At 48.4% G+C, this 20,592-nt stretch overlaps 5 protein-coding genes across 5 annotated transcripts; all 5 read right to left on the reverse strand.

The window, feature by feature from the left end:
- Positions 1–259: 259 nt before the first annotated feature.
- TEOVI_000699300 (Protein of unknown function (DUF2453), putative) lies at positions 260–1,558 on the reverse strand (the record flags this gene model as incomplete). Its single annotated transcript, XM_067220626.1, has 1 exon — positions 260–1,558. The coding sequence occupies one exon, from the start codon at positions 1,556–1,558 to the stop codon at positions 260–262; it is 1,299 nt and encodes a 432-aa protein (XP_067076727.1).
- Positions 1,559–3,500: 1,942 nt separating this feature from the next.
- Positions 3,501–4,943, reverse strand: TEOVI_000699400 (uncharacterized protein; the record flags this gene model as incomplete). Its single annotated transcript, XM_067220627.1, has 1 exon — positions 3,501–4,943. One exon carries the CDS (start codon positions 4,941–4,943, stop codon positions 3,501–3,503), a length of 1,443 nt encoding a protein of 480 aa, XP_067076728.1.
- An 851-nt stretch (positions 4,944–5,794) lies between these two features.
- TEOVI_000699500 (chaperone protein DNAj, putative) lies at positions 5,795–6,361 on the reverse strand (the record flags this gene model as incomplete). The annotated part of the gene is made up of 1 exon (XM_067220628.1): positions 5,795–6,361. One exon carries the CDS (start codon positions 6,359–6,361, stop codon positions 5,795–5,797), a length of 567 nt encoding a protein of 188 aa, XP_067076729.1.
- Positions 6,362–7,181: 820 nt separating this feature from the next.
- On the reverse strand, positions 7,182–13,775 carry TEOVI_000699600 (AAA domain (dynein-related subfamily)/von Willebrand factor type A domain containing protein, putative; the record flags this gene model as incomplete). The annotated part of the gene is made up of 1 exon (XM_067220629.1): positions 7,182–13,775. The coding sequence occupies one exon, from the start codon at positions 13,773–13,775 to the stop codon at positions 7,182–7,184; it is 6,594 nt and encodes a 2,197-aa protein (XP_067076730.1).
- Positions 13,776–14,602: 827 nt separating this feature from the next.
- TEOVI_000699700 (histone deacetylase 4) lies at positions 14,603–16,363 on the reverse strand (the record flags this gene model as incomplete). The annotated part of the gene is made up of 1 exon (XM_067220630.1): positions 14,603–16,363. One exon carries the CDS (start codon positions 16,361–16,363, stop codon positions 14,603–14,605), a length of 1,761 nt encoding a protein of 586 aa, XP_067076731.1.
- Between the last annotated feature and the right edge of the window lie 4,229 nt (positions 16,364–20,592).

Consider the following 20,592-nt stretch of genomic DNA (forward strand, 5'->3'; position numbering starts at 1 on the left):
ATATAGGGAAGCCTCCCCCCCCCCCCACCGTTATTCTCTATAATAAAAAAACTGCTTTTCCCCCCTATTTCCTCTATCACAATTAAAAAGAAAAATTTAAGCGAACAGGCATATACCCAATACGTATACATAGATAAAAAATATATATATATATATGTGTGTGTGTGGCTTTACTTATCTTTCTTTTACGCGTGCGGGCCAGTTCGGCCAACAACCTCGCCACATCCAAGAGCCCGTCACCATTTGATTATAACTCTGATTACTTGCGTATCTGGCACTCAGCTTCCGTTTCCCCCTTTACGCCATCTCGAGAATTACTCGGGTGGACAAATAATAGGGGTATCATACCAAGTAACAATCCAACAAGCATACCTGCGGTGTTGCCTACACGAGTGGCACTACCGCGGGCCTTTGACTTCTGTTGAGCGGCGGTTAGAACCGGCACCCGCGCTAATCGACCCCTTTGCGTGAAGCGCTCGGCTACCCCGTGCTTTTGTCCCCCCGCCACACCTGAAACAACACCACCAAGAGCCGCAGCCGTCATGGAAGTTAGCCCAAAAGCCTCCGCGCAGCGCCTATCAATAGCATCGCCAGCAGTCACGAAAATGGAGTTGTCGAGAATGCCGAAAGCCATAAACGGGACAGAGGCCGAGTATGCAATGCGTAGCCACAAGTTCCATGCGATATGGTCATTGGTGATAGTGGATTGTGAAGCTTTCGATGCCTCACTACTTCTCGATTGCTGTTGCTTTTTTACTCCGCTCTGTCGCGCCTCATTACGAGCGTCTGCACACTCTCTCAACGCAAACTCCACCCAGGCATTATATTCTTCCGCCGAAACACAGTCCTCTTTTTCTGTATCCACTTTGCGCAACTGTTTCTCGACTTCCTCGAAACCGAAATACTCTTGCGCCGTTCCAAATAGGAGGAGCATCCGCAACGTGTCGTCCTCGAGCCCAGAAAGAAGTCGAGGCCCAAAGCTCGGATCCTTTTCAAGCACACACACGAGGGCCGACAGCAACTCCTCCCGCTGCTTCTGTGAAACCTCTCTATTTTCCGCTGTTATTTCAAGAGGTGGTGGCTGCACGGTGCTTCCCTCACCTCCCCCCTCCCTCGAGCACCAACTACTCAATAAATTGTGAAGTTGCTCAACGGCATCCGCCACCCTCGACTCCTCCTCAACCCGCTGATAACCGCTATTGTTACCGGCATCGTTACTATCACACCGCTCCGGAACGCCACTTTGAGGAACTAAAAGCGGAGGACTAACCGCTGGTCGGCTGCTGTCGACGGATCCGGGTGCATTGCCCACAATTACGCCAGGGTCCTTATACGCTACCGTAGTGGAAACAAGGGTAGCAGCACTATTGCTGGTGTTAAGAGCACCGACGCACTTTGAAGGTGGTGGCGGGACCTTCTCACTTGCCAACTTTTGTCGCACTGCGGCGGAAAGGTGAGCGCATGGCATCTTGGCTGCAGTGAGAACCGGTGTCGAGGGTGGCCTCAGCGAGTTGCCCAGCAAGTGTGCTCCAAACATTCGACGTCGAAACTCCTTCATTTTCCCTCAGACAGTCATGCGCTACACACCGGGAGGTTGAAGGAAAAGAGAACACGGCCGACAAGTTCCGTGTATATCTCCAAGACCTTTTAATCACTCGTCTGGGCTTCCTGAGTGTGAAAAAGAGGAACCAACAAGAACCAGGGAGCACAAGTTGTTGGATATGAAAATGTGTTTCATTGTTTTGATATGCTGTCAACAATTTTTTTTTTTGACTGCAGCCTCGTACGAGGATAACGTCAAGGAAAGAAATCAGGCTACTTCTTGATGCCCTCACCTCCCTGCTGAAGCGCGTTAATACCGATCCGCCCCTTCACGTTCCCACTCATGTAATACTGTTAGTGGATAATACGGAGAGTAAGGTAGGGGAGGAGGGTCAGTGAAAAGTTACGTATGAAAATACGGATGTCCTCCGCCTCTATTGCCACCACCATGCTGTAATAATAACAAAAACAGAAACACAAAATCTAAACAATTAAATACAGTCGTGTGCATATCTGAGCTACCAACGATTTTTTACCTATTCACACACACGTTGAAAATCATTCTGTTCTCACACATCTCCTTTCAGGCGCCACTGGTTAAACGTAATGTAGGCACTCCGGACATGTGCCAGCGGATCAAAAAGAGGGAAACTGAAACAAAACACACACAAAAATAAAATAAATAAATTGCCTGCACCTCCGGAAAAATGGTGCGAAAACTGCCCGGCACATCCTCTAGAGGCTATAAAAGGCGTGATTGGTTCAGCACATAGTTTTATAATTACGTGTTTACACGCATTCGTACATATGCGACGATATTGACAGACGAGGTACGTCCCTCTACTTTCCCTCACCTCATACGTCGTAACGAACAGTAAAAACAAAAAAAAAGGCTGCAGCGGCAGCCAAACACCCTGAGTTACGAGGGAATAAAAAATAAGGACAAAATAATAGATAATAATATGGTATGAGGGAAATGTAATGGGGAGTTGTGCGCGGGCTACAATTACGCATTTCTGCCATTGGGTGACGAAAATAAGCAAGTTAAAGGAGAGGAACTAAGGGCACCAATAAGTGAAAGAACGATGTTAGACGGTTGCCCACTACAGAGTAAGAAAGGGGAAATCAAAAGAAAATACAAAATTGTGCAAGCAGTAACTGCGGGCACTACGGGGCTGCTCAATACACACAAAAATTTAAAAAATAAAAATAAATGGAAATATACACAAAGAAAAAAAAATAGAAAAAAGTCTTTAAAAAGAAAGTAAACTACACATTTTTATATTTGTAGAATCACTGTTGGAAATTTTCTTCCAATTTATCTCCCTCCCTCTCCCCCGCGCACCAAAATTCACTTTTTCACCAGTAGTGAAACAAAGGCACTGAGCGGAGCAAAAAAGAAAAGCTCTAGTGAATCGGAAGGCCAGCAAACAATGGGGCATAATGAATACATATATGCACAAAAAAAATACTAGTACACGCAACGTAACATAATAATATTAATAACATACAGCACACTCCTACTGGAGTTAGAACTCGGTGCAAAAAGCAATAACAATGGCAGTAATGCGCGGCTAGAGATAGCGTCCGCTGAGCAAACAATGCATGTAAGGTTGTTGTTGTTTTTTAATCCCAACTCTTGTCAATTACTTCCGCAGATTCGTGCGTTTGCAGTATGAACGCTCAATAGTAAGTAGCAAAAAAGAAAAAAACGAGCAATATTAGCAACACGTCCTTTATCGATGTTCCCTCCAGCGATGCAGAAGAGAAGCGCCCACTGCCATGTGAAGTGTCCGGCAATTTTTCTTTTTTCAGCAGCATCCCCGTCAATCACATAAGTAACACACATCTCACAGGGGACCCGTAATGCGCCTTCTGTGCCTCAGAATGGTTACGGAAGAATCCGCATTGGTGCAAGTAGTGTCGGTTAGTACCTGATTAACAGTGTTCCGGATGCCTTAAACCCCCCAAACGTGTTCCCCTTTGGAACCTTCCAGATGTTGAGGAGCCAAAATGTCGTTGCCCTCCATAGCACCTTCACTGACACGTGGGAGACCGACAACTGGAGCAACCAGTTGCTTGTTTTCTTTTGGTGCCCATTCCACACGCCTCTCAGAGCTAGAAAGGGAATAGGAAGAATAAGTAGTTAACGTATCCCACGTTGCCTTTACTGACCGAGTGACGAAAACCTTGTGAGCGTTCACAAGAAGGTTAAGTATCTTCGCGCGCTCATCGACTTCGTAACGCCGAAGCCGGCTTCGTTGCACTTCTTCTTTCCGTCCGAGCACAAGCACCGGTATCACCCAGAAGGAGGCCGTAACGTCCGCCGCATTTGATTCCCCGGTGACATCCAGTGACGGCACAGCAGCAAGAGTAATGTTCACCTCCTCTGACAGCGTGCCATTTAATGATCCCTCTTCCCCCTCTTCTTCTTCCTCCTCCTCCTCCTCCTCCACACAACCTTTTCCCACTTCGGAGTCGATACCTGTGGGTGCCGCACCCGCCATATCAAACTGAGGTGTCCCTCCACCCCGCCGCAACGGGGGTAGAATCAACTTGCGGACAACAGGGGGCTTAGGGACCGTAAAATCTCCCCCACCACGTGCGCCTAGAAACACACACCCACTGCGGCCAGATGGCTGCAAGCGAAGCGAAATTCTGAGCGGCGGCATCATCTGCATCTGGGGTTGGGAAGCGATCTGATCCTCGTTCGTGGTGACCGCGGTGACACGATCTGAATCGGGCACAAGAGCCTGCTGAGGTCCACGATCTCCGGTTGCTGTGTGAAATAAGTTATCCCAGGAACAGCGGCGCTTCATCGTCACTTTGGTTTTATTGCTGCGGATACATTGGGGCAGCACACCTGACTCCTTCACGTCGCCCTCTACCGGTGGTGGTAGCACTAGCTTCGCGTTGCCATTCGACTCGGAGCGCGAGTTCCTGGATTCATTGATGGGCACGGCGGGCAGCGTATGCACAGTTGACTCCAGGTCCGTTGAGGGGTAGCGTTCGAAGGTCGTACCCGCAACAAATTGTGGTGTTGACTTTACGAGGCGGGGACGACCAGTTTCCGCAGACTGCTTCGGCACGTACTTGCCATACTTAGGGTTATCAAAGTTACAAGGCAAGTCCCTGAAAGACTGAGATACTAAGCTCTCCGATGCGGTGTGTTCAACGTCCTCCCATTCATCACCAAAAGTGTCAACTTCCCGCAACTGGCTGCTTCTCAGCGAGTCCTCCGCCGGTGGCCATGCTTCGCGATACGAGGAAGTGTTTCGGCTCTCCGACGCCGCCAGACGCATCCTGAGAAATACAATTTTGTTGTCCGGCGAACGTTCGTCCTCGCTGGACTCGTTGTTCGCCTTTGAGGCAGAACATTTATTGCACCCCTTGTGCGGCATTGGCCACGTAATTCTAAAAGAGAATTAATGAATGTAATTTTTTGTGATATTGAATGTCACACTGTGAGCTGACCCGGCAGAACAAGACGACAAACGCGGTAACTCACTGGAATTTTTACCTCCTTAGGCTGTGTCGTCACAAGTTTCACCTTATTTGAATAATTTCCACCTCAGCTATCAAAGTCTCACCACCACTTTGCAGTTCCTTTTTCCTATTCCTCAACAGTTTTCCCACCTCTTATGGAGGTACAATGCCCTCTTCGCGACAAAAAAATATGGTGGAAAACTACAACACAAAGAGTGGGAAAGAATAGAAAAAACAAAAGCGGAGACACCCACAATCTTTTGTCCGCTTGCACCGCAACACCGTGCCTGAAAGAAAACGGGAAGAAAAACAAAGCAAAAAAATTGAGCATGTTAGAGGCAGCCAATGCCACAGCAGGTGGTATTGTCTCAACCAAGTACAAGGAAGGTAACCTAATAAACGTAAAGTAATATTACAAGAAGTAAACTCGAGAGACATGGAATTACGCGACCGTCTACACGCCAAAGCACGCACAAATGGTGCGCGTTACCTTGCGGCGTCGCCACTGACATTCCATGCACCACGTGTCACGGATTCACTGAGGTACAGAACAGGTCATGCTCGACACTTCCAAGACCCCTACGCTATCAACAGGGTCGTACCCACTCTTACAAAGTCTCAATGCCGTGCAAAACGACTCGGTGCTAGTGGCATTCTTGACCGTCATAATCATCCGCAAGATACACTAGTGTACTCATGCGAAATCGCCACGTGACATGTTGAATGTTTCAGTTCCCACTTCGCGTCGGTAAACGAACGCGCTACCTCAGAAAAGGTTTAAATCTTTCCACTCTTTTCGCTGTCGTTCAAGCTCTGCAGCCAGCTCCGCTTTTTCTTTCGCCTCGCGCTCCAAACGCTGCTTCTTCCGCGCCGCCTCCTCGGCGAGCCGGGTGGCCTCTAACTGCTGCTCCACGACTTGTTCGCGTCGGCGCCTCCTCTGCCGCTCCGCCGGACTCAAGTTGGGGTCCTCAGAGGAACCCAGTCCAGCTGTGCCACCACTTACTTCCTCGCGAGCCTTACGCCGAACTTCTTCCTCCTTCAGTGCTGCTTCCCTTTCCTTCTTCCTCTGGTGCGCGACCTTCAGGCGAATAAGAACACCTTCATTACTTAACATCTTGTGTGCACTCTCAGCTATGTGAAATGCATCAGCGGCCTTCTCAACTGTGCACTTATCTGGGTGCACTTTGAGCACAATACGGCGGAAACTGCGATTAACGTCCGCGACTTCACACGTCTGCGGATCCAACTGCAGCACAGCAAATGGGTCCGCTCCCCCAGAGCTGAAGCGCAGTAACCGTCGTATTTCTTCCACTTGGTCCTCCTTTGACCCCATTACGCCCTCGTAGCTATGTGATACGGGAGCGAATAAGCGACCAGAGCCACTAACAGAAGAAACAAGGGGGGAAAAAAAGACGCAGCTGGACAGTAGTGATATGGCACGTAAACTAATTTAACAAGGGCGGGAAACACCAATTCAGATGAAGGAAATGAATCAAAAGGGGTGTCTTTATCATATAGCGCGTGATAACTGGAAAAACAGAAATGTGGCACATCAACGACGTGCTTGTTCCTGCAGGCTTGCTCAAATCAAACAGAAGATTACAACTGTGCTGATGTGTTAAGAACGCAGACAAATGCCCGCGCCCAACCTAAATGTGAGGTACACTGCCACATGCTTTCCATGCGAGCAGGAGCCACAACAAATCTTAAATGTGGAGCAAAATAAGTTAATACGTCCGTAGTCGACCTGACTACTGTTGGAAGAGTATATATTTTCCTCGTTGTCACTGGACGAACAGCATCAAACGCAAATAAAAATAAAAACAAAAGAAGATGTTAAAAAAGGAAACGGCATGGGTGGAGGTATATCATACTAGCAAATTTGATATACAGAATTGAGTTGTAAGCAGTTGAACTAACGAGGGGAAGTCTGGCACAATGTTAACAAGTAAACCTGAGGTACCTGGCCCGACATTCAACACCCGTGAAATTTTCCTGAAAAATAAACAAAAAAATGAATCCACTAACTGAACAATCAACATCTGGAGATGCCGCAAGGTCACCAACACTGCCACCACCTGAAACCATGCTTCCATGTATCTCTCCAATTACAATGTCATCTACCGCGTGCCAAGCGGCGCCATCACGCGAAATTAAAGGAGGTTGACAGACAAGAATATTTGTTTAAGGATGTGTGGGAGAGCCTGTGTGTCCATACATTCAAAGCCGTGTCCACTTGGCAGTTTCTCCCTCAGGTTCAGCGCCTGTTCGCCCAAAGTGGCAATAAAAATGCAGAACATTTGTACTTCTTGATTGCTTTCCATAATCTCACCGAGCTCGCCGGGCTCAATCCCGTATCGTGAGAGGTTTGCATCGCTAATCACGAAAACAAGGTACGCCTCACCCTTCTCCGCCGTGACGAGCTCAATACTCTGCCGCATCGCTTGGACGGTATTGTCGCCTGACCAGCAGTACTGTGCGTGGGCAACCATACGTTGGCATACTTCCGCCCTTTCCTTTTGGTTAGTCGGTGGCTTGCCAAAGGGTACAAGCTCAATACACGCACTGTCCCCGTTGTGACCTACCATGGCATAGTCAATTTTTTCTTCGTAGCCAGTGAACGCCTCCATAACCATCACCGTGGATTCGAGCAACTTCGTGAGCCTCTGATCCATCCCTTCAAACCGGTACATACTGGCACTTACATCTAGCACAAACAAGAGACGCTTCTTTCGCTTGAGCTGAAAGGGGCTGGCGTCAGCATAGTCGGCGCGCCGTTTGTAGATGTTACGCTCCCCAACGATGCCCTCTACAATCTTACTGTCATCCCATACTCCGTCCGTTTGGCCACGCAGCCACACGCGTTCACCTTCCGCAGCTTTAAGGCCACTTAACATACTCCTCAATATCGCCACAGGGGCACGCACCCGCCCCTGCAGCGCACCGTACCGCTCGTACTCCGTGGAGGTCATACCAATTTCCCGCAAGCGCTCCTGCAGTGCTACCCTTCCCATGCGTCTCGCTTCCTCTATTATATGTTGTGGAACCTGCTGCTTAGCTTCGGGCGATACTTGGTGAACCGGCCAGCCCTTGTCAAGACGGTACGGGCCAACAAGTCCGCCGAGGCCTGCAGTATCAGTCCCACCCGTACCGCCGGCGTATGTGTTGCCACCGTGATGTTCTTCATTATCCTCACGACCATGTTTCAGGTTATTAGATGCCGCATAGCGCGATGTACAGTAGGACATGCTAAGTTTCCCCTGAGGTGTGGCAGCTGCCGCCCCAACTTGTTTTACGGACCCTTGGAGCAAAGCGGAGAGTTGGCGATGGCGACATTCCACCCGTTCAGCTACGAGGTCACCTATCAACAGCTGCCGATTCACTTCATCATATCGAAGAATGTTACCCGCAACCTCGTCGAGGGAAAAACAAGGATAGGAAGGTTTCACCGACGATGAACGTGAGGATGTTGTTGGCGTGGGAGCGAAATGGCGAACAGTATGATGATGATAATCGACGGCAAATAGAGAACCGCAAGTGTCAACTCCGTCGCTACCGCTGGCGACCACAAGTTGTTTGTGCACACGGTCGATACCTATTGTTCCATGGTGATTCAAGTCAGAACACACAGCAGGGGAAATGCTGGGATTGGCAAAGGTGCGCATCGACCACGACTGCGATCGAGAAGAGTAACTCTCAACCATGGTGTACAAAACGCCTTCTTTCTCACTATCACTGCCAGCACCTGCGACGATGATAGCACCCTGGAGTTCCTCCGGTGTGACGGGCCCCATGGCTGCCTCAGTAGGCGTCGGTTCTTTCGTTCCCGTTAATCCTACTACAACTCCATTTATTTCATTGGGAAGCAAACAAAGACTTGCTGTCGCCACGCCATCAGACATTAATGAAAGCTTCATCACACCGCAAAACGTCGACTCAGACTTACTCAGGTGGACAGAAGCATAGTTGTTCGCAAAGAAGTGAATTCCCCGAATATCCTCCGCAGGAAGGGTTACACCGACACGGTGCCCGTTCGACCACACGTACAACTCCGGTTCGCGCGGTCGCGTCATGGCAACTAGGTTACATCCCGGGCAAACAGTGTGCCGAGTGAGTGCGACATCACTGGAGGGTGGCATCAAATGCACAACCAGCACCGATCCCAACAGTTTATCACCAGCTGCGTCACCCTGACCTCTGACTTGCCCTCGTGGTAATGCAGTTGACGTTGAGCACAAACCAAGCGCGGACGCATCGGCAAGCAAAATCGATCCTGAGGATGCACATGCAACTTCAACAAATGAAGGCGATGTCCCAAACGCACCATGCGAAGACTCCTTGAGGGCCTGAGAGGCTAAAATGCCGCTCGCCTCGGTGCCGAGGAAACGTAATGAAGAAGACGGAAGGGAGTTAAGAGGCAATAAGTCCGTTAAGTTAAGTAACTGTACCTGCCCTGCGGCAAGACGCTTCCGACCCACCGCAGTAGCCGCAATGGACGCAACAGACGGCAGACTCGCAATAGCTAAGAAAATCTCTGTTGTTGCGAGGGGACTGCTGCTGCCGTTCATTTCCTCTCGAAGCACATGCTGGCGGGTAAAAAGGACGGCAACACTCTTGGACTCCCCCACCACGCACTCAGGAGCTTCCACGGCTACACGAATCACGCGGTCGCCCTGTTGCAGAAATGGTAGCCTTGTTGCTGTAGTCCATTCACTAAAACCGACGAGCCCACCGTTCGCCGAAACATCTGCGGCGAAGTCCGTGGCATTATATGATTCACACCAAACAGGAGCAGACTTCCAGTTTATTGCACCACCACACTCCAAATCCGTGAGCCGTCGCACTGGTAGAGACATTACTACTTCCCCCAGTTTTAACGGCAAAAACGCCGGTGATTTCGCCGACATGTGAATCAGCGATGGTGAAGGCCGCAGTGGCACAGCTCGGCTGGTACGCAAAGGTAACAGCTTCTGCATTCCACCAAACTGTACCAGTGGATCCAAATGCAGCCGTAGTACATTGCGAACAAGACGCAGTGTATTTTCGTCAAACACGTCGAAGTTGAAGATATTATTTAGAGCTGCGTACACGCCATCACCTGGGAACATTGACATGTGCCTTACAACAGCGATGAGCTCCCGTAACGAAAAAGGGTAAGTAATGTTCCCTTCCTCAAAATCGGTTTGAAGACGTTGAAAACATTCAATAAGGCTCATCAGCAGAGCATCTGGAATGTTCACGCCATACGCTCTCAGAACCTGCAACTGCGAGTGGGCATCGGCATTGAGCATCACAGACGGTGCAAATAAGTCGCCACATTCCCGGTAGAAGTCATTGCCGTGGAATGGAAAACCGGGCGGGTTTGCCAACACAATGACTCGAAAATCAGGGTGCATGTTAATGATATTTTTTTGTTCGCTAGATCCGTAATCACTGGAAGAAATGCTAAATCGTACGACGTGCGCACGTGGACCAAGTATTTGCCGTCCATCGCGGAGCCTCATCTCGTGATCCTCGATGAGTCCTTTTAGCACTTGTACCACCTCTACGGGTGCCTTGTCAATTTCATCAACAACAAGGCAGTGTCCCTGCTGCACCGCCCGTACTAGTGGTGAGTCTGCCCATACAACTCGACCGTTCTCGACTGTGGGATTGATAGTAAGGCTACCGACTGTGGTGTCTCGATGTAGCTGAATATACTCCCGAGGGGTACCAACGCGTGCGAGAAAGGCATCGACAACCTTGTTTTTGCCAACACCTTGGTTCCCTATTAGGAGAATGTTGTTCCCCACGGCGTACTGTTTAGCGAGCCACACAATGACGGACTCATGAACAGGGTTGGGGTGAAAGTGTGGCACGTGCGGTACCATGGCCTTCTCCTTCGCTCCGTAATTGCGGTTGATGCGGAGAATAGGTTTATCACCCAATCCAAAGACACGAGATACTTCAATTCCTTCAGCTTTACCGGCGCCAGCATTAGGAATAGTTGGGTCACAGGGGAGTAGGAACTCTTTAAGGGAATGGCAGTTCAACGTTTCCCCCATGCTACTCTTTGAAACGGATGATGATCGCAGTGGATCCTGCTTGCGTTCCGCGAGCCCACTCGTACAGGTAAATCCACAAATCTGCATCACCTGACGCACTTTTTCTGCTACCAATGAACTCAGCAGTGGGAGTAGCAGCGTAGATTCAACACTAATGTTAAAGTCATCAGGATAACGAACGCGAAAGCGGGTAAGGTTTAGCAGCTGTCGAAGGCTTAGCTGCGGCGTTTTTGGTTCCGTGACTTGTAATCGCTCAAGTTCATCACGCAGCCGCAGCAGGGTATCCACATCACGCTTCAATCCTGATGATATCCCGCCCTCAGGGCCCACTGAGGCGCGGATACCGTCTACCTTTTCGTTCCCACAAAATTGCAACTCCAACTCAGCCACGCGAAGGAGAATGGCACGAAATAACGACTGCGAACATGACGGCATTTGGACAACCCCAAACAGCTCGGTGACATCGTGTGTAACGCGCCATTGGTTTTGCCACACTTTGTTGCCTGTCCCATTGCTGTTAAGCGCAGGAAATCGCGCTGTACCCACCACACGGAATGAAGGATGTATGGGAAATATGCGACGTGCCTTCATTTCCTCTTCGGTGGCGCGCAGCTTCTCCTTAATGATCCCATACTCCTTGAACGATTTCAGCACGGACCCGTCGCAGAGTGAGGTGCTCCCGTCAATAAGGAGTTGCTGCAGCGAACTGAGCATCCCTAAAGGCATTTTATCAATTCCATCAAGTACAGCCATGCGACCGTTGAGTGCTGCGTCAACGAGTGCACTGTTCTGCCACACCGTGTCACCACTTACCGAATCGGTAGCTCGTCTCTGAAAAAGGTCTTTGATCGTCATATCCGCATAGAGGTACATAGTCTCCGTCTGGTAACCAAGAAGGCGCGCAAATTCGTGGAGCAACGTCGTTTTGCCACTTCCACTGGATCCCAGCAGCAAGATATGCCGCCCCGCAATGTGCAACTGCAACATGGACTGTAAAACGTGAACATGTCCTGGTGTAAAGACTGTGCTCGAACTGCTACAGTACACTTTCACATCAACCGTTCTCCACTTTCTACCACTAGAAGGCGATGAAGGCCCACCACGCGATGATTTGAGAGCAAATTCACCCAAATATAACGGAAGTTGATATTTCCCCTTCATCCCGTCGACACAAGCGTCGCCTACCACCACAGGGTGCTGCAACACGGCCAACACCTTCGACTTTGCAACACGAACATTGTCTATAAACACAACATCATTATAATGCTTTGAAGAACGAACAGCGCAATCTTCATGCGTACAGTGATCTGTTGGTTTGCCACTATCCCGTACGCTGACATCACTATGGTGGCAAATATGGTTTGACAGGGGAGTACCAATGTCACACGCGGCTAGCACCCTTTCGTAATCTCGAAGGCGTCTCATCGACTCTTCATAGGTGCCACTACCCGAACCAGTTTGTTGTGCATATAGCGTCCACGGGAAGGATCGTAGTAACAACTCACTCACTGGAACATCAGGAAATAGCATAAACTGTCGGAAGACTTGAGCCACCTCGTAACTTCCAATGGTCTGCAGCCCGCAAAGCGAAGACACACAACCACCAACAGCGCTGTCGCGGCCCTGGGTACCGCCAGAGGTGAATCCCCGCGTGCGCGCATTCATCTCCTCGATGGAAGCGCGCAGTTTAAGCAACGATTCAAAAACACCTCTTGCACGACCACCAGGCGCCATATTGGTAACGTTTGTCGCTGCCAGGGTGGGTGGAGGAAGGTCAACATACAAGCATTGAAACCGTGAACGAAGCGGCGGATCCAGTGGTGTACCATCATACGGGGGAACTGGGGCAGTGATCCCAATGACACGAAAACTTTCCGACACGCGAATAAACCCCATACGCTGCAACTTCGCGTGAACCGCCTGCGGGATTTGGTTACCAATGCCACCTTCCACGTTAGCATCTTGCCTACCTCCTTTCAGTTCCTCACAGAGTGCCTCGTTGAAAATCTTATCATACCGCTCTGGGTGGATCAGCACCATCCCATTCTCAAGATGCATTTCGCGGTTCTCCAACAAGTTATTTATCACTGGAAGTACATTCCGTTCTACCCTCTCCAACCCCTCTAACAATAGCAGTTGTCCTTCGCGGGCAGCGATGACAACGCTCTGATCCTCATAAGAGAGCGTTCCGTTACGAATTTCCCGCCGTTGGCCGAGATCACCCTCGTTTGTGTCACGATTGAGGGACACACACTGCACTTCGCGACGTGTGAGTCGAGAGTACAGCAACACCAGCCACCGCAGCGCAGGACCAGGCTCCCCTGTTAGGCACATGTCCTGTTTAAGGAGTTCCTTCTGACAGATCCAGCGTAGGTATTGGCGTGTGGCATTGTCTCCTAAATGAAAGAACATATCCCCTACATCCAATGACAGTTCGTCCGCAGCGTCTTCGCCGATGTGAAAAGCACCGCTGTTGGTGGTGTCACCCGGCAAGACCCACGTAACCCTCTCTGGGTGAGAAACGTTCGCAGGAACGGGAACTGTAACGTCACCGATTGTGAGGCTTACATCGCGGTTACAAGCAAGGGAGCTACCGCTCATTATCGTTACACTCCTGATTGGTGTTTGACTAACAGTTCCACTTGTATACACTTTTAACACAGCGCGAATAAAACCAGAAAACAAGAGCTGGCGGCGTATCATAGAACACGATAATAACGACAAGATATCCCACTCCGATGTGCAGATTTGCGAGCACGTCTGCCTTGGATATCCGATGTCAATCTGTACTCAAGGCCAAAGACAGCAGAAAACACAGAGACTAAATACAGTTCTGCAGTGCAAAATGTGCTCTAAAGGAGGGCAAGAAGGCCAGACAGAGTGTATCGGTACGTACGGTTGATTAGATATTAGTTCTCGAACAAACAAAAATCACGCAAAATACAAGTTAAAAAAAATCACTCAGGAAATAATTTTATTGAAAGGGTTGATTTCACAGTATATGGGGAAGGTCTGAAAAGGGGCCCGGCATGTCCCGCCACAAAAAAAAAAAAAAGAAAGCTCTTATCACCCCCTCAGCTGGAGTGATTTGGTGTTTCTATCAACCAACGCCCGTAGCATCATTCCCCTGAGATTTTCCTTCATATCCAGAAGAGAAAAAAAGATTTACGGCGATGAAGTTTGCAGCAGCATTCGATCATGGAGGCAATAGCCCGTTTGACTCAAAGCTGCACCAGCGCTAAAAGAGTAAGGAACAAACGCAGAAATATAAGATGTGTTTCTTTGTGAATCTAATGTCGCCAGCTCTACCATATTACAGGATGCCCCGGAGAGAAGTGTGGGTAATATTGCGACAGACAACGCCATATGCACGACAAGAGCACAGTTGGGTGTACTCGACGTGCTCTTCGCACGGGCACCAAGGAAATAGCGCCGCAAAGGAAAACGTTCTGCGATAGGCAGTAAAAATAATAATAATAATAATCGAAAGCGTGCGCTCGATTTCAAACAATAAAAGGTATAGGTAACGATCACTTGATGATATTGGACTCCGCATGTATAGCCAATACTCGTTTAACAAGCTTGTCGCACCACGCTACGTGACGCTCCATAAGCACGTCGTCGTCCGCTATTGCCCTTTCCGTTGACGTAGCATCCCCCAACCCTTGAGAAGACAAACCAGACGACAAAGACGTGGCCCCTCCCGTTTCATCCGTTCGCACCTCCATCCGCCGGGAAAGACGACTGCGTAGCTCCATCCATGTCTTTGGGGTCCGCAGGCGTGCATAATTAACCACTGCTACATCGTCAAATGGATAACACAGGGCGTGCGCGACGCTGACAACGCCACGGGAAACACCCTCTGGTGAGTACCCACCCTCTAGTACCGCCACCAAACCGATGGTCCCTTGCGACTGCAGGCAAAATCGCTTTAGCGCACGAACCACATACGCAAACCCTCCTTCCACAGCCATCCGCCCAAGTGGATCGCCGTGCGCGGCGTCGAAGCCAAGCGAAAGTAGGATGATATTAGGGTGGAATTGTTCCAACCTTGGTAAAAACACATCGTCAACGACACGCGCAAAAAGCATATCACTTATAACCTCTTCGCAACGCGCAGGGTCGGTAGCCGCGGTGTCAACAGCGACGTTGCAAATATTACGATGTTGGCCAACATAGGAGGTCGCACCAGCGGGATCACACGGGTAAAAAGAACCTCGGTCATAACGATGAAGAGAGAGGTACAGAAGTTGCGGCTCAACTTCAACAAATGACTGAGTTCCCTCACCATGGTGTACGTCGATGTCAACTATGGCTATGCGAGGTCGCTCTGGTATATCCCTTTCTTCGGAGGGAACTGAACGGCTACCTCCGACGCCACAATCGTATTTAACGTGCCAGTCTTGCAACAACTGCATTGCGGCAATCGCAACATTATTCACCAAACAAAAGCCGCTCGGGGTGTCAGCGCTGGCATGGTGTCCCGGAGGGCGAACAAGGCAAAAAGCAAATGCCGGAGAGCCACTGAGGGCGCGACGCGCTGCATCAACCACCGCACCGACAGACAACCGAGTCGCTATACTGCTCGTTTTACCGTTGCAATACACATCTGTCTTAAGTGGAGGGAGTAATGCTGTGCCCTCTTCAATAAAACATCGGTAGCGATGAATATTGTGACACAATGTAACTTCATCTAGCGTTGCTAAACGGGGCGGAATCCATAACGGAGTTCCGCTGGGCGCCGCGGACGGCGTCTCGCCTGCTGTTGCACCAGTTCCCACAGGCGCACCTTCACGAGGAGGGGACCTTTCTCCAGAACTTTGCAGTTCCATAGGCAAAAAATGAGCAGCACGCGGCGCCGAGCGTAGTGCCTCAACAGCGCGCTGCAAACGATAGGGTGTTTCCGGCACACGGTCAACGGGGGGAACGTGCTCAAGCACTCTAGGATCGTATGCCCATGCAACTGACACGTCCGGTAGAAACAGGTCACTATTATCATTATCCGTCTTGGCAGCATCCAACATGGCAGGTCCAGAAACGAACACTTCCATTCCATTTTTTAGACTTCCAAAAAAGGTGATTCCTTGGGCGTCGACGAGACTTTCAACACCTGAAGCTTCCACACCTACACGGAGCGCCACTTGATCAACCGGCTCCACCAGCTTTCCACGACGGATAGCAGCGGTTGTGCAGAGTCGTGGGTCCGCTTGGCACCTAACAGTCACGTCACCGTCAAGATCCAGCTGGCGCCCATGAGCCCAGGGATTTTTATTCCGTTCCCTCACAGACATACGATAGAGTTGACTAAGTAAACACTTATCGATATTTATTACGTCGGATGCAGGTAAACAACGAAAAGATAGCAGACACAACCAAAAAAAAACCTGGGTTTGAAAAATACAATTTCGGACTTCCTCTCCGGAACCAAGGCATTTATATATTTAAGGCTCCTCACTCAATCATTCCCCTGTTGTCTAAAAGAAAATTTCTCGAATATGAAATGCATTTGAGAGAGGTTGTTTACACCACAAGAGCACCTCATTGTTACACAGACATATCTGTCACCGAGCCTCAGCTACACCAACACGTTCAACTGTTTGTAAATCACAACTAAAGTCGACTGAGCATACAGGGGAAGTAATGCCCCACACACAGGAACAAATATATATATTTGCTTCAGTATCTGAAGCGCTAAACATCGCTTTAAAGCTCATTATACAACGCAGCACACACGGTAGTCATCAAAACACTAATACCAACACACCCGCATCCCCCCCCCCCGGAAGCCATAATAAATAATGAACACTGGGTAGAACAATCAAACTCTCCCACAGTTAACTCCGCCGATGTGTCTATTGGCGCTCCACGGTAGAGCTCTTCCACTATTCGAACGAAGTATTCGTAAGTTAATTCAACGCGACACCAAATATGTGACTCTCGGGTTGTCCAGCAGCTCTTAGCAAAGGGGTAGTATTTCAGTTACACCTGATCTAACAGCTATTCCTCGGCACCGCGCATAGTTAGATAGATAACTTACGTTTTCAAAAGTGCACTGCTAACAACAGACACTTTACCACGTCATTTTCTACAACGCAGCAGTGAATATTAACTTTGTCTTTGGGCGATGGCTTTGGGAATAGAGTCATCACTGCCACGCCATCGTGTTTTCCCCCTGTATATAACGCAATTTAACCGTTCGTCTTCAAGTGTCAGACCCTCCTTCGAGAACAAACTTTTTTAAAGAAAAAGAGGAGAGAGTAAGAAGCACGATATGTATATTGCAGACTACCCGCGAGAGTCAGAATGATATCCGTCTTTATCTTATCCTTTACCGTTCCCTTGTTATATATTTTCCCCCCGCGACCCGGCTGTATCTCATATCGCGCAACAGGCAGACCAGAAGATTTTCTTTCAAAAGGCCAAACGGTGAAGGAGACAGCGTTTACTACCTTGCCGTATTGCTCCACGAAGTCGTGTTATGAGTTGATTCAACGAGTAGATATCCCACTACCAGGCGCTGTTAACAACGCAGCTAAGCAGTTATTTGCCAGGTGGGCGAGTCCAGACACACGAACTTATGAGGAATAGAAAACACCTAGTAGAGAATTGTGCGAGAATAAAAAAACGAAACAAGAGAAATGATAAGTGAGACCATCTAACCCTAAACATTAGAAGCAACTTCAGCAAACACTTCAGTCGGACCACGCATTAGCACTCCATTGTTCACGATGCCATAACGAAGCTACAAACTAACGTGGAAGGTAAGATTTTTACCCGACACCACTACTAAGTTAGGAGTTTCCATATGTGTCCGCTCAGCCAGTTACAAAGTACAAAATAAAACATGACACCTCGCTGATAGAAAGTAAATGCGTCCAAACCACGTTGCCAGGGACTCACATTTAAAATGTTAAGAACACTGAACAAAGCCGCTACAACTGTGGCAACAAAAAGAATTGGAATATGCAAAAGAAACAAATGATCGGGGGAAACGCAGCATTTCGCAGAATCACCACTGACGTAGGGCGTGATCCACCAAGCCGTGCGCACATTCTTTAGCGTTATGATGCACCTACACGACCATCAAAAAGGAACACTGACAAGGAAGCTCCCCGCCCAACCGACAAACCCATATTAAATCCCCAGGTAATCGAAACGGATAATATTGAATACCATTACAGGAACCTATAATAATTACTCAATATTCTATATTCAAAGTACCCTTTTTCCTTTTAAAGGAAAAAGATAGAAACCATAGTTAGGTTACGTGCTTTTCATTGTTGCATCCCGACTTTCTAACGTTGTAGTAACTAAATTCAGCTACAGAAGGGTACATTAGCACAAAAGTGTCTCTCTGTGGTAGGGCTTCGTGATTTGGTATAGAGCATTATGCCACATGCTAATGTGGCACATTTGGAAACCCCATGTTGTCATCTCACCACCAAACAAACTAGTAGAGGTAATGCCACATCGGTGCGTACAAATGATATCAAAAACACCTGTGTGTGGCGTGTAACATCTCATTCGACCCTTATAAAGCCTATTACCAACTATGCTTTGTTGACAATAAGAACGTCGTATTTCCCAATATATAAACGTGAACACATAACTAGCATTTGAATATGCAAAGAGGAATGGGGAAAATCCACCTCATATATATATATATATATATTTTCAAAAAAGGGAGAGCACATACGTCTATGTACGACAACAGAGGCATGCAAATGTCTGGCTCTTCAAATAATGTACGATAGAACAATGAAGGGACAACAAGGGTAGAAAAAGGCATATCAGCACACCAATGTGCGTATATGAAGCATAGGAACTTCAGATAGATTACCAAAAGTTTTTTTAAAAAAACACTTACCTGTCGATGGCCATAGTGAAATGACTTTTTATTTACTATACAGGAGTGCACACAGAATATGGAAAACATAGACGAACAGTCCCGACGGACAAAATATTTTAAGATGGCAAAGGAAAACAAGGGCGTGTCAACAACGGGTAGATGAAATAATGACATCAATGGCCGTGGTAGCGGCGGTGATGACGACAATAATGGTAGCGAGGAATTTAATACTACAAATATCCCAACGGTAGTAATAATTACGACATGTACATGGGCAGTTGTGAGAGGGTTCCAATGCCGGGGTTAGTCAGGTGCGGAACCGCTGCCAAACATTCCTTATACGCAGATAAGCAGCTACCAGAACTATGTTGCAACTAGAACCTTATCATAGAAAGGGAGAAATATAAGTGATAAGCCTCTTCTGAATTGGTTGGCAAAAAAAAAAAACAATAAAGATGCATACCGTTGTCGCCTCCCCCCCACACACACACACGACATAAAGATAGAGAATCGGTGGCATCCACTGACAACCACTGTCACGCTGACACCAAAGGTAAAGTTCACTTAAGAAATACCTGAGTCCTATGTGCGATTGGTCAACGAAAGTTCACACAAATTTTGCAAACTTGTCATTATCCTACAGAGGACCCTGTGCGAAAAAAAAAAAGTCTCCTCCATTCAATGGACTGCGAAGCTAATAACAGGAAGTAAAGAAGCTGACATGGCCGAGCCGGCAATATACTCACACCCTCTCAGATAGCGGTTAGAAATCCATAAAGAGAAGTCAGATTCCCGTTGCCTGGTGGCGGTCACACATCTTCGCAACGGCGTGACCCGAGGCGGTGGTGAACTTTGGAAATTTTTAGCAAAAACATTCCACATATGTTCCTCTTCAGCAGGACATCGCCCTTTAGAGAGGTATTAAAAAGCCATGTACACGCATATGTGCGCATTTTGCTGTCGAAAAACAACAGATACCACAAACCCGCATACACATATAAGAGCACAACGTGACAGGGGGGGGGGAACGCCTCTACCTACTCAGAAAATTTGGGTGACCTCTCATCTCTAGTAAGTGAAGACCGGTGACTTGAGCGTTCGGACGTTCTTTACAATAGAAAGAAACAGCCGTAGCCCGCAAAGATCATAAAGGAACATATCGCTAACCAGCTACTGCGGAGAGATGCATACCTTCACATTCCACCATATGCAATCACAAATGCTCCTCCTTCACCTGTTAAACAGATTACCGTTCCGCAAATAGGTCCCCAGAATGCCGGTAACTTCGCTTCATGCTGATCTCAGTAAGCGTTGGCATCTCCCCCTCTCACGGGCCGCCGCAAAAGAGACCGACCCGAGAGGAAATAGCTGCAAAGGAATAACAGAGCCCTCAGTATTACTGCAAAATACACGTCGGTTTTTGTTGTTTTTGTTGTTGTTTTAAAAAATATATATCGTTACGAACTACTCTGCTCCGATACGTTGGACCCAGTCGGTCTCGAATGGAGGTGATGTGTCCAATTTCGGCCAAAACGGTATAGGACTGCTGAGAGTGTCAAGTACTGCTATTGAGGGAAAGACAACCGGTACAAACGCGGCAGTCCCAATAAGCTTACCACACCACGACATCAGCCCAGTTCCACAAAATGTTCACAATGTAAAAAAAAAAAA

Source organism: Trypanosoma equiperdum, assembly GCF_001457755.1.
Source record: "Trypanosoma equiperdum strain OVI genome assembly, contig: ctg_1192, whole genome shotgun sequence".
In the NCBI taxonomy this organism is placed as follows: domain Eukaryota; phylum Euglenozoa; class Kinetoplastea; order Trypanosomatida; family Trypanosomatidae; genus Trypanosoma; species Trypanosoma equiperdum.